General features: G+C 37.1%; 1 protein-coding gene across 3 annotated transcripts in view; it reads right to left on the reverse strand.

Moving 5' to 3' along the window:
- The window catches only part of ARL6IP6 (ADP ribosylation factor like GTPase 6 interacting protein 6), a 42,251-nt gene that overhangs the window by 9,677 nt on the left and 15,839 nt on the right, over positions 1-16,735 (reverse strand). For 2 of the 3 annotated variants that reach the window (XM_066233346.1, XM_066233343.1), the window contains one exon: positions 12,050-12,182. The exons of the other annotated variant lie outside the window; for it this stretch is intronic. In XM_066233346.1, the coding sequence (XP_066089443.1) occupies positions 12,050-12,182 (133 nt within the window). The remainder of the gene's footprint in view (positions 1-12,049; positions 12,183-16,735) is intronic. 3 annotated transcript variants of the gene reach the window in all.

Genomic DNA, 16,735 nt, shown 5'->3' on the forward strand with positions numbered 1-16,735 from the left:
ACACAGTAAATTAGCATAAGCAAGAGCAAACAGGTGCAAAACAAAGACTCACTAGCTATATTATTTTATGAAAATAACAAGGAAACCAAGAACAGTGAATGATTTTTATGGTATTTTGTTACATCTATTTTAAGTCTCCATTCAGAACAGTAATGGAATGCGTTTTATAAGATATGCATATATTTTAACCCTTAACACTGAGAAGCTGCAGTGCAGTCATTAACAGTGACAGCACTGCAACTGACAGCTCCAGTCCCTAGATAATAAAACTTCATGATACTCAAATATCAAAGCCAAGTTCTTGATCTATCTTTTCTCAGTAGCTTTTCTCTCCTACTGCAATTAGCCATCTGACATCTGTTTCATTCGACCATGGCAATAAAGAATTTGATTTGACAAAAAGGCAGCTCTCCAAAATCTGTATGAAAGAGTAGTAGTCAATTTACTGTGCTCAATGTTAAATCTAGTGTGCATGGAAAAGAAACTTCTAATTTAAATACTAATATCCACTTTTATTGACCTAAAAAACTTTTATTACTGCCTAAGAACCCATAAACGCTTTTCTATTGTATTACTATTTTTTGTACTATATCTTATTTCCCAAGAAATAAAGCCACCAATGCCCTTTAATAGCAGAAAAATAAAGCTAATATTGAATAGAAAAAGAATTCAGCAATGCCAAATCCCAAATTTTCCAGAAAATTCACTTTCAATATTCTACTCATTGCTTCCTCCCTACAATAGTAATAACACACGTTCACACACAAAATAGAAATTTAAATATTTCAGCATCTTATTACATCCAGAACACTTTACATAGGAAATGACATACTTAAGAGAATATCAGATCATGTGTTAATTCTGTCTGTAGAAGTTACTAAAAACAGTTTACCAAAAAGCAATTCAAACAAAAACTAATCATTCTGTTTCTCTCTCATTTCTAATTTAGTTCATAGGTTTTAAACAGCACTATAAGGAAATATAATTTTATAAAATAAGGCTGTATAGAAATAAATTTACTTTAACTTAAATTCAGAGCATGGTGTTTTTGAAATCGAGCATTTTGAATTTTAGCAAATACTATTTGTGGTTAGAAGAACAAATAGAAAGGCTGACTATTCAGAGTGATTGATAGACTAAAAAGACCAAAAGCATTAGGAAGGCAGCAAGCACTGTTCCTTTCTATATTAAGTATGAAATATGGTAGAATGCCAATCAAATTCTATAGAATTTAAGCAGGCTTTAGTGAAAAGATGCTACTCTTTACCTTATTTCATGACATACCAGTAATTGTAAAGTTTCCCTGCATTTTGATCATGACCCCCACATCAAATGTCCTAAATACAACCAATAATACAATTAAAAGCAGATACCAAACTTCAAATTTCTCTAACAATATAAAATAGTAAATTTATGCTCTTAGTTTTATAAAACAAACATTCAACTATGCCTTCCAATCTGCCTTATTCTAGGAAATACAGATGTGACTCTTCAAGAGCCACCTGAAGTACAAATACTGACTCTGACTTAAAACTAAGAGCTGAGCTACATTAAAAATATCTTTTTGCTTGATTTCTGGTAATTGAAAAAGCTACTTGGTAGATGACTGTGAGGGCTTGGGTCTCCCTTAAAAGGTATTGAGGAAAACTTAAAATAATGTCTACTACTTTTCTTTTAACAAATGGCCCTGTAGCAAACACGTATTTGAAGTCATTAAAATGAACACAATTGTGCTCAAAACTGAGATAATTATTCTTAAAATAATTCATCTTATCCTTAAAAGACTCATCTTCAGTTATAAGTTTCAGATGGTAAGTATCTTAGGACAAAAGTCAACAGAGGATTTATGAAGAAATGAGACATTCTCCAAAATCCACAACACTGTGAATGTGAAAAATGCTTATTTCTACAATATTTCTCACTAGGAAAAAATTACTTAAGTTTCTCAACAAATGATTCAATAACCTGAGCTTTGGATTCAGATTCCCAATACTCCAGAAATCTCACTTTTCCTTTGACCAGCAAGCATAAGGTTAAAATACGAAATTTTCAGTAGCATTCAATTTTCTTAATATAGTTAATGCCCAAACTTAAAAACTTTAAATACAAGCAGTAATTTGTTTCCTCCTTTGAAGTAAGTCTCTGTGGCTCTTCCCAGCATAAAATAATACTCCTATTCCCAAAGTTAACTTCTTAGTTTGAAAGTTATGAGTATATGCTGTTAAATTTGAACTTTGATCTAAATAGAGACTTTTTGCATGCCAGCCATTAAGATTCTTATAATTATCACTATTGATTGCAATGAAATAACACCCTTAACTTCTTTCAAAATGTTGGCCCTTGACCTCTGACTCTACATAAAAGTACTATAAGATAGACAAATCTAATGACTTATTTCACTATTTTTACATCAGTCAATATTTTGATTGAATTATAAAACTAATGAACATTCTACACTGCCTTTGCTAGACCCATCATTTTCTACTAACTTTATTTCTGGACTATGAATTAACATTTCTACCCTACATGGGACTTATCATAATTGAGCGGTTTTTATTTTTAGTACACCAAATAACTATAACTCTGCAACTTAATCACTGTACCACTAGATGGGGCTTGTGCATAGACATGTAAAATGTGGAAAGCAGTGTAAAGTAGAGAAGGCTGGTCAATGGGAGAAAACAGACAGTGAGATGTTAAGATCAGATTTTGATTAGATCTGGCTAAATTGCACAGGCAAACCTGCCGTCACAGTGAGTGCCCTTGATTGTCAATTGACAATCAAATTGATTATTGTTTCAATTACTGAACTTCCTCCTGCTGATTAATTTCATAACACAGAGGAAGTGCGTTAGCTAGTATGTACTTGTTAGGAAAATGAAGCTTCAAAGGCACATCTCTTCTTACTATGCTCCCCAAACAGGACTCAAAAATTCTGGAACTGCTACCAGCTCAGCCTAGAAAGAATTCCAAGATTCTTTCAAGCTGTGGGTTCTGTATGAATAGTTTCTTTGCATGGGTAGGGCACATACTTAGATGTATTAACTCCTAAAAACTGTAATTAAAGCAGATCATCACAATGTAAAGTATCTATTACATACACAGTTGTATTTGCCTGCTTGGAAATCACTGACAAAACCCAATGAATGACAGGGAAAACTAATGAGAAGTGAACTGGAGATGCTGACTAAGTAGTACTGAAGAGCAGGATAACGAATTGTAGTGAGAAGTGGGGACTACTACATAAACACCCCAAGGAATCCAAGGCTACTGCCTCTGCCTCTTCTTAAACAGCACAACAGATTTTCAGAAACAAAAGTATAAATGATCCAAACACACGAAGAAAATGACTGCTTCCAAATAAAGAATTTTGTATATGAGACACTGCTGTATACCATTTAACTCAGCAAAGTTTGCAGTCAACAAAACTACCACCTTTCTTAAAAATATGGCTTTAGAAGTCCACTGAATACATATTTGAAAATATACTTTGCAAAGTTCTTTAACTATCTGTTATTTCTTAAAGGTCTGTGTTTATGCAAAAGTGTAACTTCCTAAGCTACGTCACTTCATAAATCAAAACTTTACCTCCCAATGTGAGAGTAGTAGGAGGTGGGGTCTTTGAGAGGTAATGAGGATTAGATAAAGTCATAAGAGTAGGGTCCTCATGAATGGGATTAGTGCCCTTTTAAGAGTCCTAACAGAGGTTAACAGAGGTTAGCTTGCTTCTTCTCTCTGCCTGTGAAGATAAAGGAGGCCACTTGCAACCTTAAAGGTGGTCCTCACAGAACCTGACCATGTTGGCACCCTGACCATGGACTTCTGGTCTACAGAACTGTGACAAATAAAGTTCTGTTTATAAGGCACTCAGGTTATAGTACTTCCTTACAGCAGGCAGAACTAAGACTATCTAACAAATACAGAATATGAAAAAATATTAATACAAAAAAAAGGGTTTATATTTAATCTTAACTCTTCTAACAAATTATTAATCCAAATTACTGACTTCCTTAAGTATGTCATCTAATATTTTCTTTTTTTTTTATTTTATTTATTCATTTTAGAGAGGAGAAAGGGAGAGAGAGAGAGAGAAAAAGTGGGGAGGAGTTGGAAGCATCAACTCCCATATGTGCCTTGACCAGGCAAGCCCAGGGTTTCGAACCGGCGACCTCAGCATTCCAGGTCGACACTTTATCCACTGCGCCAACACAGGTCAGGCCTAATATTTTCTAAATATCAATAAGCGTTCCTTTTTTTTTTCCCCTTGAGTTTATGTTTCTAAGAAAACATACTAATTGATAGAAATAGTCAACAGTCTTCTCAATTTTTTCCATTTCTACTAATTGGTTTGTTAAAAAAAAAAAACCACGTGTTTAAATTTGTAAAGGAGAGCCAAGGATTGCTTTTTAAACAAATCAATTAGACAAGATTATTTTACTTTCACATTTAATATTCACAAAGCTAAAAAGAGAATACTTGAATAATCCTAACCTTCATTTTAAGATGTGCTAATTGTCTTGACTGTCTTTAGATTTTAATTAAACATCCCTATTTAATCTATTATCTTAGAATCTACCATTTATATTAGATTTCCCCTAAAAAATAAGGTGATATATATGATTGGTCTTTAAAGTATGTTTAAAACATAAAAACTCAAAAGAAATACTAAATGAAACCGTCCCAACCTATGTTAAATAAAAAATGAATTACAAAACAGTATGTATATTGCGATCCTAATTTCAACATATACATTTTTAATTTATTGATTTGACAGGCAATAAAAGAGAACAAGAAATATCAATCTGTTTTTGTATGTGCTCTGACTGGGGATTGAACCGGCAACCTTTGTGCATTAGGACAATGCTCTCATCAACAGAGCCCAGGGCTCAGTATTTTTTCTTTTTTGCTATTGTATATGGAGTCAATGTGGTTAATAAAATTTGTCAGCTGACGTAACTGAAACACTTCCTGCTGCAAAATAAAACTAAACAAAACTGTGTCGAAGGTGGCACTGTCATCACTTTTGGGATTAAAATAGGAGGATCAATGATAGTTTTCTTCCAGAGGTGTGAGGTTGCATGGCTTGTTTCCTCTCCAAGCAGGTTCTTTATGTAGTCTGTTAGTAGTATACCACCTACTCAACAGGTCTGAGTCTGTTTAAACATTTTCTCTCAATTTATTACCAGTAAGGGCAGAAGGTTAATGTCTGGTCATTTACTTAGGTTCTGGTTTGTGCTGAGAACACTGCTCAAGGCACAGATTTCAGAAAGGAGTAATTGATTTCTGAGTACAACAGAAAAATAATGAAAGTGGAACACTGTGGAGAGGGTGAGCATCTGAACAGCAGCTGGGGACTGCTGTTTAGTTGGTTCTGTCACTAACAAACCACGTTACCCTGCACAAGTCCCTTTCCTTACGGTAAAAGGGAGCTGTATTCTCAAGTTCTCTGCAGTTATCTCCCCCACAAAAACAACGGGTGCTCCTACAGCAGCGCTGTCTGTCTGCCTGCACTGGACTAGTCTGAGAACACGTCCTGGGATCTTGCACATGCTCAGGAGATACTCGTTGATTTTGAAAAATCCACACTGTACATTGTTCGTTAAAAAGGTTTTTCTTCATGTATGTGGTCAGAGCTATTTTTCAAAGGTCTTTCACACAACAGGCACTCAACACTCACTGGTCTGACATATCATATTTGATTCTCAGGGGAGGAACACATCTTACTTGTTAGTACAGAAATACAGGCATGGAGAAGCCTCCTGGAGTGGGAGAAAAAGAGCTGTCTATGAGTTGGAAAACCTGGCCCACACAACCTACTGTGTGATTTGGGCAAGTCATTACATATCTCCGGGGTTCTATTTCCTCATCTGCAAGGTCAGAGGGCTGAACCAGACCCTTAGAATCCTTCTGGCAGCACACCTAAGACTCTGGTCCTGTTCTACTTGATACATATAACAAATGGTTATTAAGGACTGATGAATTCATGCGGAAGGATGTGGGGCTGCATGGGAATGAAGTAATTAGTGCACAGACATCAGTTCATTAGAAACATCCCGACAGGGAGACTGCTTTTAATGTGCACCACCTAAAATCCATTATGAGCATCAACTGGGGTGACTCTTGCTTTGCTGTTACTGGTTCATCAAAGCAGGTCACTGATCTCAGCCACATCTGCTCTTATATTCATTGTCCTGGCATGCAAACACCATCGGAGAAAGCCTGCCAACTTTTCAAGTCAGTGAAATGTTAGCATTATTTTAAATGATCCTGAGGATTCTACTATGACTTTATATGTAGGGATCTTTTATAAAAAATGACTAGAAGAACCTGACTGGTGGCAGCTCAGTTGATAGAGCATTGACCCAGAACTCTTAGGTCGCCAGCTGGAGTGCAGGGTTGACAGTTTGAGCGAAGTGTTGTGGACACAATCCTGAGATTGCTGGCTTGAGCCCAAAGTCACAAGCTTGAGCCAGAGATTGCTGGTTTGATCCCCAGTCAAGTCATGTAGAAGAAGCAATCAACACACAACTAAGTGGAACAACAAGTTGATGCTTCTTTCTCTTTCCTTCTATCCCCCCTTTCCTTTCCTGTCTCTCAAAAAAAGACTAGAAGAGTATTACAATCGTGAGTTGCTACTGACCTCTAGACTTGATCATATTAGCATCACCTAATTTCTTCAGACCAAGGACTTTTGGTCCCATTAGTAAGAGGAGCCAATTTGTTCTAGCATTGCTAAGGAAGGGCATCTTTCAGTTACATGAATGAAGAAAGAGACACATCATCAGGTAGGACAGCAAGCCAGATTGTAGTTATGCTTGAAAAGGCAGTCTTCTGATGAAGGGTCCAGATGGATGAAAGGACCAGGAAGCAGGGAGGGAAGGATGAGCCGATGTTCTGTGCAAGTGTGACTCTGGGCTCCCCAGTGGCCCATCAGGGCTACATTAGAAGGGTCTTCTGCGTTTTCACTACTCGTGTTTCCTGTGGATTTTATAATTCTGCATCTTGCTGGGGGCCGAGTTTAGCCGCTGGGATAAAATGTGGGATCAATAGTCCGCATTAGAATTTATTGTTGATGGCAGTGGCAATGGGCCCGATTTCAATTTTTAAAATATACAAAGAAATGAAAAGATATATATCAAAACGTTGGCAATCAGTCACTTTCTCTGATTATGGGCTTTTCCATTATTTTTTTTTTTGAATTTTCAACAAAGAACTTGTATTAGTTTTATATAAGGGGACAATACTTATCTAATGTCATTGTTTATTTTACATAATAAAAGAATATATAACGTAAAGTATATTAATCTGATCTTTGAAAATAAAGCTTAAAGATTTGAACTTTCTCAAAATATTTGTTTTCCTGTACAAGCACTCCCTCTACTGGTGACTTAGAGAATAGACTCACTCAGACATTTCTGAAGTAATTGCATAATTTTCCACAAGCACTAGGGGGCAGGGTTTTCACTATAAAACTTAATTTCACCAATTATCATTATATTTTATGCCCCCTTTTTTGTCTGTGGTTTCTGTTAATATGTGATCAACTATCACTTTCTGGACTGTTCTATTAACATAATTTTAAGTTACAGGTTGACTTTCATGAGATATTTAATAGTCTATCATACATAAAATTAATTTACTCCTACTTATATACTGAAAGGAATTTAAATATACTGCTCACAAAAATTAGGGGTTATTTTATAGCTTCATATAAAGTGATAAAATATTCCCTAATTTTTGTGAGCAGTATATTATACACAATGCACATATTTCAAAAACTATTTTTAGGGCTGTAGTAAGAAATAAGTAACCTAAGTTTCTGATCTGACAGTATCATACTAAAATTGTATGACACTATATGACTAATGAACACATTGAAAACTGAGGCCCACCACTATTGGTTCTAGTTTATAAATAATGCTAAGGTAATTTTTAAGAAATTAGTTAAATGCCTTCAGAATTCCAGATCTTTATGAGAACACTGAAATGCTTTTCTCTAACTCCAAGAGCTCCCAACATCTATGAGAGTTGTAAACTCTGGTGATGATGGAAGAGAAGCTTAGGGAAAAATGACATTACAGGAAGTGAGAGCAGCAAGAGTAAAGACACAGCATCTCAAAAGCAAGTAGTTTATTCGGGCTTGTCAAGGTAATGTGGGATGTGACCGCAATATAGGGTGTGTCTGAGAAATAGCTGAGGTTAGAAAAGTAGAAGAGGGTCATTTGAAGAAGACTGTTGCCATACTTGGGGTTTAGATTTTATTTTGAAGGCAACAGGAAAGCCACTGAAGACTTTTAAACAAGGAAGAACTGTGACTAATATTTTTAGAAAGATAACAATATAAAGGATGAATTAGAAGAGAAAGGGAGACCAAGGAGTCAAGTACACTGGTAAAAGCCTTAAACAGGGAAAAAACACTGAGGATACAAAGTACATCAAAAATATTTGAAATGGCCCTGGCCGGTTGGCTCAGTGGTAGAGCGTCAGCCTGGCATGCAGGAGTCCTGGGTTCGATTCCCGGCCAGGGCACACAGGATAAGCGCCCATCTGCTTCTCCACCCCTCCCCCTCTCCTTCCTTTCTGTCTCTCTTCCCCTCCCGCAGCCAAGGCTCCATTGGAGCAAAGTTTGCCCGGGCGCTGAGGATGACTCTGTGGCCTCTGCCTCAGGTGCTAGAATGGCTCTGATTGCAGCAGAGCGATGCCCCAAGATGGGCAGAGCATCGCCCCCTGGTGGGCATGCCGGGTGGATCCCGGTCGGGAGCATGTGGGAGTCTGTCTGACTGCCTTCCCGTTTCCAGCTTCGGAAAAATAAAAAATAAAAATATTTGAAAAGGCAGAAATGACGGAACTTAGTGCAGGGGTAAATACAGCGAATAAGGGCTGCAAGCCTTGATATGTTGTCGGATTCTGCTATCTTTAAGATAGACTTTAATAACTGAGTGCAAAATGCTTTCTGAAATCTAGACTGCAAGATCTTCTCAACAGTTGGAAATGCAGGGCTAAAATTGAGAGAAAATGTAAGAAAAAAATTAGATACAGTGGTACCTTGAGATACGAACAGATCAACATATGAATTTTTTAAGATACAAGCTGCGAATCGGTCGTATTTTTGTTCGAGATCCGAGTGAAATTCTGAGATATGAGTAGTGATTCGGGAAGCTGCCGCTAGTTGGCGCGCTGTACCAATGGTTTGATATACGAGTTGACTGACTTATGAGCTCTGCTACAGAACGAATTAAATTCATATTTCAAGGTACCACTGTATGTTTTTCTGTGACTATGAAGTCTCACTATATCATCTATATTAGACTTATACCCTTGTTAAAGTAATTGATGTCAATGGGCAGCAACAGAATATACATTTAATTGAATGCTGTATCATTTACCAAAATAAACTTTCCAATTGAATGTTATCCATGTAAACATAGGATGGTACTGTACTGTTAGGTATAACTTAGTCAATTTAGATTATTAATTAATCAATATCCATCTCAAGTACACACAAAGTTTATTAGTAAGTACATGGTCTACGTTTCATATACAGATAAGAATTTAAGATATTTTCAATGCACACACATGTTCAGCCTGATGTGGTGGTAGGAGAGCATCAGCCTGGGATGCTGAAGGCAGGTTCGAAACCTCAAGGTTGCCGGCTTGAGTGCGGGCTCACTAGCTTGAGTGTGAGGTTGCCAGCTTGAGCATGGGATCAGGCGTGACCCCATGGTCGCTGGTTTGAAGCCCAAGGTTGTTGGCTTGAGCAAGGAGTCACTGGCTCAGATGGACCGCCCCCCATTCAAGGCACATATGAGAAAGCAATCAATGAGCAACTAAGGTGCCACAACTATGAGCTGATGCTTCTCACCTCTCTCCCTTCCTGTCTGTCTGTACCTCTCTCTCACAAAATAAATAAATGCACACACACATTCATTTAAAGTGAAGCCATGACTTTTACAGCTATATATTGTGAGACATAAAAAAGTTTACTCTGAGGCACTGGCCAGCTGGCTCAGTGGTAGAATGCTGGCCTGGCGTGTGAAGTCCCGGGTTTAATTTCTGGCCAGGGCACACAGACACAGGAGAAGTACCCATCTGCTTCTCCACCTTTCTTTCTCTACTTTCTATCTCTCTCTTCCCCTCCTGAAGCCAATGCTCCATTGGAGCAAAGTTGGCCTGGACACTGAGGATGGCTCCATGGCCTTTACCTCAGAGGCTAAAATGGCTTTGGTTGCAGTGCAGCAATGTCCCAGATGGGCAGAGCATCGCCCCTTAGTGGGCTTGCCAGGTGGATACCGATCGAGTGCATGCGGGAGTCTGTCTCTCTGCCTCCCTGCTTTTCACTTTAGAAAAATACAAAAAAAAAAAGGTTTACTCTGAGCAAAATACTTCATTTTTCTAACGAAGGCCAGTAGTAACAATGATTATTAATAACTACAATTAGTGTTAAACTTCATAGTTAAGAGTTCTTCAAATATATTTCCTTATTTGAGCTCTACAAGTTGTCTATTAGGTGGGCCAGATCTAGGAGGAACAATAAAAACTATAGTACTTTGATAACACATATATATCTTTAACAGAATCTATTTTCTACACTTCATCCTCCACCCTCGCTCCAGCCAACACCGCAGTTGGTAGAATAGAGGTCTTAGATGCATTTATTCAGAAATTTATACTTAAAACCTGAGCTTTCCTGGCACAAAGAAACTAGTTTAGAATACTGCCTACTGAATTTTCTGAAATTCTCTGAACAAAGAAAATATGGCCCTAGCCGCCAGGCTCAGTGGTAGAGCGTCAGCCTGGCGTGCGAATGCCCTGGGTTCCTGGGTTTGATTCCGGGTCATGGCGACCCGGAAGAGATGAGACCATCTCCCCTTCTTTCTCTCCACTTCCTGCAGCCATGGCTGATTGGTTTGAGTGCATATGCCCCAGGCACTGAGGATGTCTCCTTGGAGCCCCTGCCTCAGAGGCTAAAAATAGCTCAGTTGCAAGTATGGCCCTAGATGGGTAGATCATTGGCCCAAGATGGGGGGTGTTGGGTGCTTCCAATCAGGGCCATACGGGAGTCTACCTCCCCTCTTCTTACTTGGAAAAAAAAAGGAAAATACAGACTGCTATGAAATGGATCTAATTTGGGCTAGACATATAAACTGGGTACCATAAATGCTTGCTAATTATTACAGTTTAAATATGAGGAAAAGTCCAGTAGAATTATTAAGTTGTTAAAAGTATGAACATTTATATGTGAATCTAGTAAAACTTTCACACTGTTGATAATAATTTAGCCTTAATAAAGTTTTAGATGAAATGCCATCCCAAAAGGACAAATAACCATCCAAGTTCGTCTTAGATCATTTCTTGAATTTCACTTTTTTAAAAAAAACATTGCATTATCTATGTATAGCGTTAAAAATATTCTTCTCCAACACTTGAATCCATGTTAATATAATAAATTTTTAAAAATTAAAATTAAAAAAAAATTATTCTCGCCCTGGCCGGTTGGCTCAGCAGTAGAGCGTCGGCCTAGCGTGCGGAGAACCCGGGTTCGATTCCCGGCTAGGGCACACAGGAGAAGCGCCCATTTGCTTCTCCACCCCTCTGCCGCGCCTTCCTCTCTGTCTCTCTCTTCCCCTCCCGCAGCCAAGGCTCCATTGGAGCAAAGATGGCCCGGGCGCTGGGAATGGCTCTGTGGCCTCTGCCTCAGGCGCTAGAGTGGCTCTGGTCACAACATGGCGACGCCCAGGATGGGCAGAGCATCGCCCCTGGTGGGCGTGCCGGGTGGATCCCGGTCGGTCGCATGCGGGAGTCTGTCTGACTGTTTCTCCCTGTTTCCAGCTTCACAAAAATGCAAAAAAAAAAAAAAAAAAAAATTATTCTCCATTTATCTAAAGGCTAAGCCAAGGTAGAAACCTTGTGTCACTGTATTTTATAGATTAAAGACTGGAGCCTGAACATCTAACTCCCAAATACGCAGCCTTTTGTTATTATTTACTTTAGTATTTTCATTTGGATTGGTATGGGTTAAAAAGAAACAAGAAGAAACAGGTATACTTACTTGAACCTAGCAGGTGAAAGAGGAGTAGGAGGAAACATTCCTGGTTCAAAAGAATCAAAATAAGTCACTGTCCAAGAAAAGCTGCAGCAGGAGAAGCCAGCAGTTAAAGATATTATAAGTAGAGTCCAGAATCCTTAATGAGAAGAGAAAAAAATCATGAATTGTTAACATAAAAACAATTTAAACCAATGAAAGTCATGTGTATTTTTGATCTTCTGAATTATATATAAGTGATATAAAAGATCTGAGTTTACTAAAAGCTAACCTATGTATAACTATAAAATACTAAAGCACAATCAGAAGTTTTATCACTTAATATTTTAATTCAATTATAATTTAAAATTTGGAAAAGCACAAATTCAACTTAATATAAGACACATGCCTGACCGGGCTGTGGATCCTAGTCAAACTAGGATGCAGAAGACCCAGGTTTGAAACCCCGAGGTTGCTGGCTTGTGCGCAGGTTCATCTGGTTTGAGCAGAGCTCACCAACTTGACCCCAAGGTCGCTGGCTTGAGCAAGGGGTCCATCAAGGCACATATGAGAAAGCAATCAATGAATAACTAAAATGTCGCAATGGAGAATTGATGGTTCTTATCTCTCTCCCTTCCTGTCTGTCCTTATCTGTCCCTCTCTCTGTCAGACGCACACACAAAAGAATATAACACATCTTCAGTTTTATAAAATACAACTATAGAAAAAAATGGTTCAAAAACTTCACTGTTAAAAATGCCTTATAAGTTTTCATTGAACTTTGTGGATCACAGCTTGCTGTTTTTTATTTTATCGCTTAGTGATATCTTTTTTTACATACCATGCACTTTTGACATAATGAATCAATTTTAGAGTGCCTCCTCATTACAGCTTTCCTACAAACATTACAAACTTAATCTGATTCTTTAACCTTGCTCAGTATATGAACAAAACTCCCAATTTATAAAAGGGTTGGTTTCCTAAATTTTATTGTCAGACAGGAGCTGCATTTTCTCAAATCAGTCAAAACCATGGTGACTACACCAGGGGAATAGTAAGGGGAAAGGGTTGAGAGAAGAAAGAGGGAGTAAATTAACTTGAAGCTTTTTAGTAGCACAAACAGGAAGGAAAGGTTGAGAAGACTACAACAGAGAATGACTTATTAATTACCAAATTTCCTGGTTGCACAAAATGACACAACCAAAGATGCCTTTATTTTAGCAAGAAGCAGGTAAGAAATATGTACATTACATTTGAAGCCAAATAAGAGACTGGTAAAACTGCTAAAAAACAACAAAAAAACCCCACAAATTCAGGGCAATAAAGAATTAAGAAAAATGGTGGCAAAGTAATTTTGAAAGATTAAACTAAATTTTTCCTCCTTATAGTTCCCTCTTCCTTACCCCCTTTTAGAAAGATAATGGACTTTGTATTCACCACCTCAGAAAAAGGATGTGGCAAAGAAAGCAGAACTAGCCTGTGTGCCTCTTTGGTTGTCATGTTGCAAAGTTAAGGGAACTAGGAAGGTACATATAAGCAGGAGGGAAATACAAAATGTCTTGAATAATAAGTTGAATGGGGTACAGATAAAATGTTCCTGTGAAACAGGGAGAGAATAAGGGCTTCACCTATAGGCGATAGATTACGCCCTTTGAAGAAAGTGGGTTATATGAGGTGTGCATTTACAGGGAGGGGATAGTGCTGCTGGGTTTCCCCAGCAGCCATCAAGAAAAGGCCACACAACATCAGAGAGGGATAATAGCTATGTATAGTATTTTGTCAGATGGGCCCAGAGCCAAACTTGTAGATGGCTTTTACCCTAGTGGGTCATAGAATCAGGAGATAGTCATGTGACTGGAAGATGCTACATTTGAAAGGCCATCCTGACCAGAATGCAAGATGTTTCAGCAGTAACTCATTTGGGCAAATGTTTTGAGGACTAAATAGCACCCCCATCCCAGTATCCTGCTCCAGTGTCAGCCTCTAGAACCCAACCCATGACTCGCTAAATGGACATTTTACAGTTAAGACCTGAGGTACAACCTTCCTGCCAACCTAAGTAAGACAAATGAAAATAGAAGTTATAAGACTACTTAAGTGTATAACTACAACTTAAGGGTGACCGCATTGCCAAATAGCTATTTTGTTACCATTTAGATGAATATCCACCTTTAAAAGAGGGGAGAAATAACTGGCAAGTTTACTTTAAGTTGAACACCCTATAATACATAAAGTCTGTAGAACAAAGATGGTAATAAAGAAAAATCATGTGTCTGTTTAGGGACTATTGTGGAATAATGGAACGTCTAAATATTTTTTTTAAAGTGAAAAAGACACAAAATAACATTAAAATATAACAAAATGTGTGGCTCTCTAAAGCCTATCAAATTTTTTCACTCAGGTGCTTCCACAAAGTATCAAATTTAGTACAAGAATATTCTTGAGTTTTCAGAAATTACTACTCCATGATCTAAGTGTTTGCCCTACTTCAGACATTTTAATAATTTTATATTCATTTTGAACTAACCAACAGCTATACCACTAATTAAGGTCAGGTCACAATGACAGGGCTAAACAGTACATTTTCATATCATGGTCTAGCGGTGCTTATGTTTCTGAAAATTACTCAATTTGTTTCTAAACAAGCAGAAAAACCTAGAATCTGGCAACTTTCAACAACTAAATTTACAACAAGTCCCCATCTCCAGATGAAGCTAAAAATTTTTTTTTTCTTTTTTCTTTTTTTTAGGAGAGAGATGAACTCAAAGAGGCTCACACATTAATTTTTTTTATTTTTTATGTATTCATTTTAGAGAGGAGAGAGAGAGGGAGAGAGAGAGACAGGGGGGAGGAGCTGGAAGCATCAACTCCCATATGTGCCCTGACCAGGCAAGCCCAGGGTTTTGAACCGGCGACCTCAGCATTTCCAGGTCAACGTTTTATCCACTGCGCCACCACAGGTCAGGCTGAAGCTAAAAATGTGACAACCATTTTGTAAATTCATTTTACCAAGTTGACATAATTTTAAAAGGTATAATGGCACCTAAAAATTAGGTTAAAAAGTGTTTCTTCCCCAACTCACCAATTCCATTCTTACACCAAGAGTTTGTTGTGCATCTTTTCTAAAAATTATAGCTATCTAGGTAACGTACACAGATATATGGAACCAGTTATGAACAAATAATTATGTATATTTTTTCAGTTTGTTTCCACAAATGAGATTAACAGAAAAAAATGTCCTACACTTTGGTTTATTCACCTAACAATGGAGAACTTTCATATCAGTACACAGAGCAACACTTCCACTGCATATTATTATTCCAGTGTTTCATTATTAAAAACAATGCAGCATGAAACATTCTTGTACTTAACTATGTAATTGTACAAGGATATCCGTTACACATTCTTAGGGGAAGAACTGCTGTATCAAAAAACAGGCTTTTAAGTGAACATACACATCTTTTTTTCTTCTCTACAGTTCAACTTTATATCAGTTGATGAAATGACAGAAATTTATCTTTTCCATCAATTGAATGTCTTGGACTCAATGTTTTCATCTAAAGCAAACCATGGACGTAGGTGGGATATTCCCAGTCCAATCCCTTTGTTGGGAGTTTTACATTCACTTATCTAAGTAATTTTAGTTTCAAAGTTTAGTTACTTTTCTAAAAATATGCTGGCAGATTTCAGTATTTTTATAAAAAGCTTCCAACAAAGAAAGAGTATATGTTCTATACATTTCCATTTATTTATCAATTTCAGGCTAAAGGGAAGAGGTTACCTTCAGAAGCTTTATGAAGTCAGAGGTGAGGAAGAAGTAGTTTACACATAGATGTTAGAAGAAACAACCTGGGAAAAAAAAACTCGCAGGTTCCCACACTGAGAAAAGTTTCTTATTAAAATATTGTTACACGAACAGTTACACATTCTTCATAAAAGTTATTCCTGTCACAGGTAAACAACAGGACTAAATGTGACAACACACTAATAATTTCAAAGTCCTCTTTTAGAGCTGATATTTGAAATGTTTAAACTGGCGTACTATGAATACGATGCAGTAATAAAGAATGAGGCAGATTCATGTATGACACAGAATGAACTCTTAGACATTTTAATAAAGCAGAACATGCATGATTCCAATTATATTTTTCTACAACAGTGACAAAAATCACATATTTAAAAGTACATATATATTCAAATAAACCAAGATCTGAAAATATATTGCTCACAAAAATTAGGGGATATTTCAAAATGAATATGAAGCCATAAAAAAAAGCATTTGATTTTTTTTATTAAACAAGAAAATCAGAAAAGCAAATGACAAGTCCAAGAAAGTTGTTCAGTTATGCAAATGAGATGCAAAACCAACTTTATATCATTGGTGAAAATGTACTATACAAAAGGGTGAAAGTTCTGGAATATCTGCACTTTCCCTGATCCCCTAATTTTTTGAGCAGTATATATATGAATAGACTAATGGGAACCTTTACTTTAAATTGTTGGATATATTTCTTTTAACTTTGTATGAGTATTTGAGCCAAACTGACAACTGCTGGGAAGCAAGATCTCAAATGCTCCTTGTTGGATTTTTTTCCCTAATGAGATATAATTAATTAAATAAATAAATAATGAAAATTAAGTTAACATATAGGTAATTTTAAAAGTAAAACCTATAACCAGCTGGCTACTAATAAAAGCTTAGATGTAGTCATG

This window comes from Saccopteryx bilineata, chromosome 5 (genome assembly GCF_036850765.1).
Source record: "Saccopteryx bilineata isolate mSacBil1 chromosome 5, mSacBil1_pri_phased_curated, whole genome shotgun sequence".
Lineage (NCBI taxonomy): Eukaryota > Metazoa > Chordata > Mammalia > Chiroptera > Emballonuridae > Saccopteryx > Saccopteryx bilineata.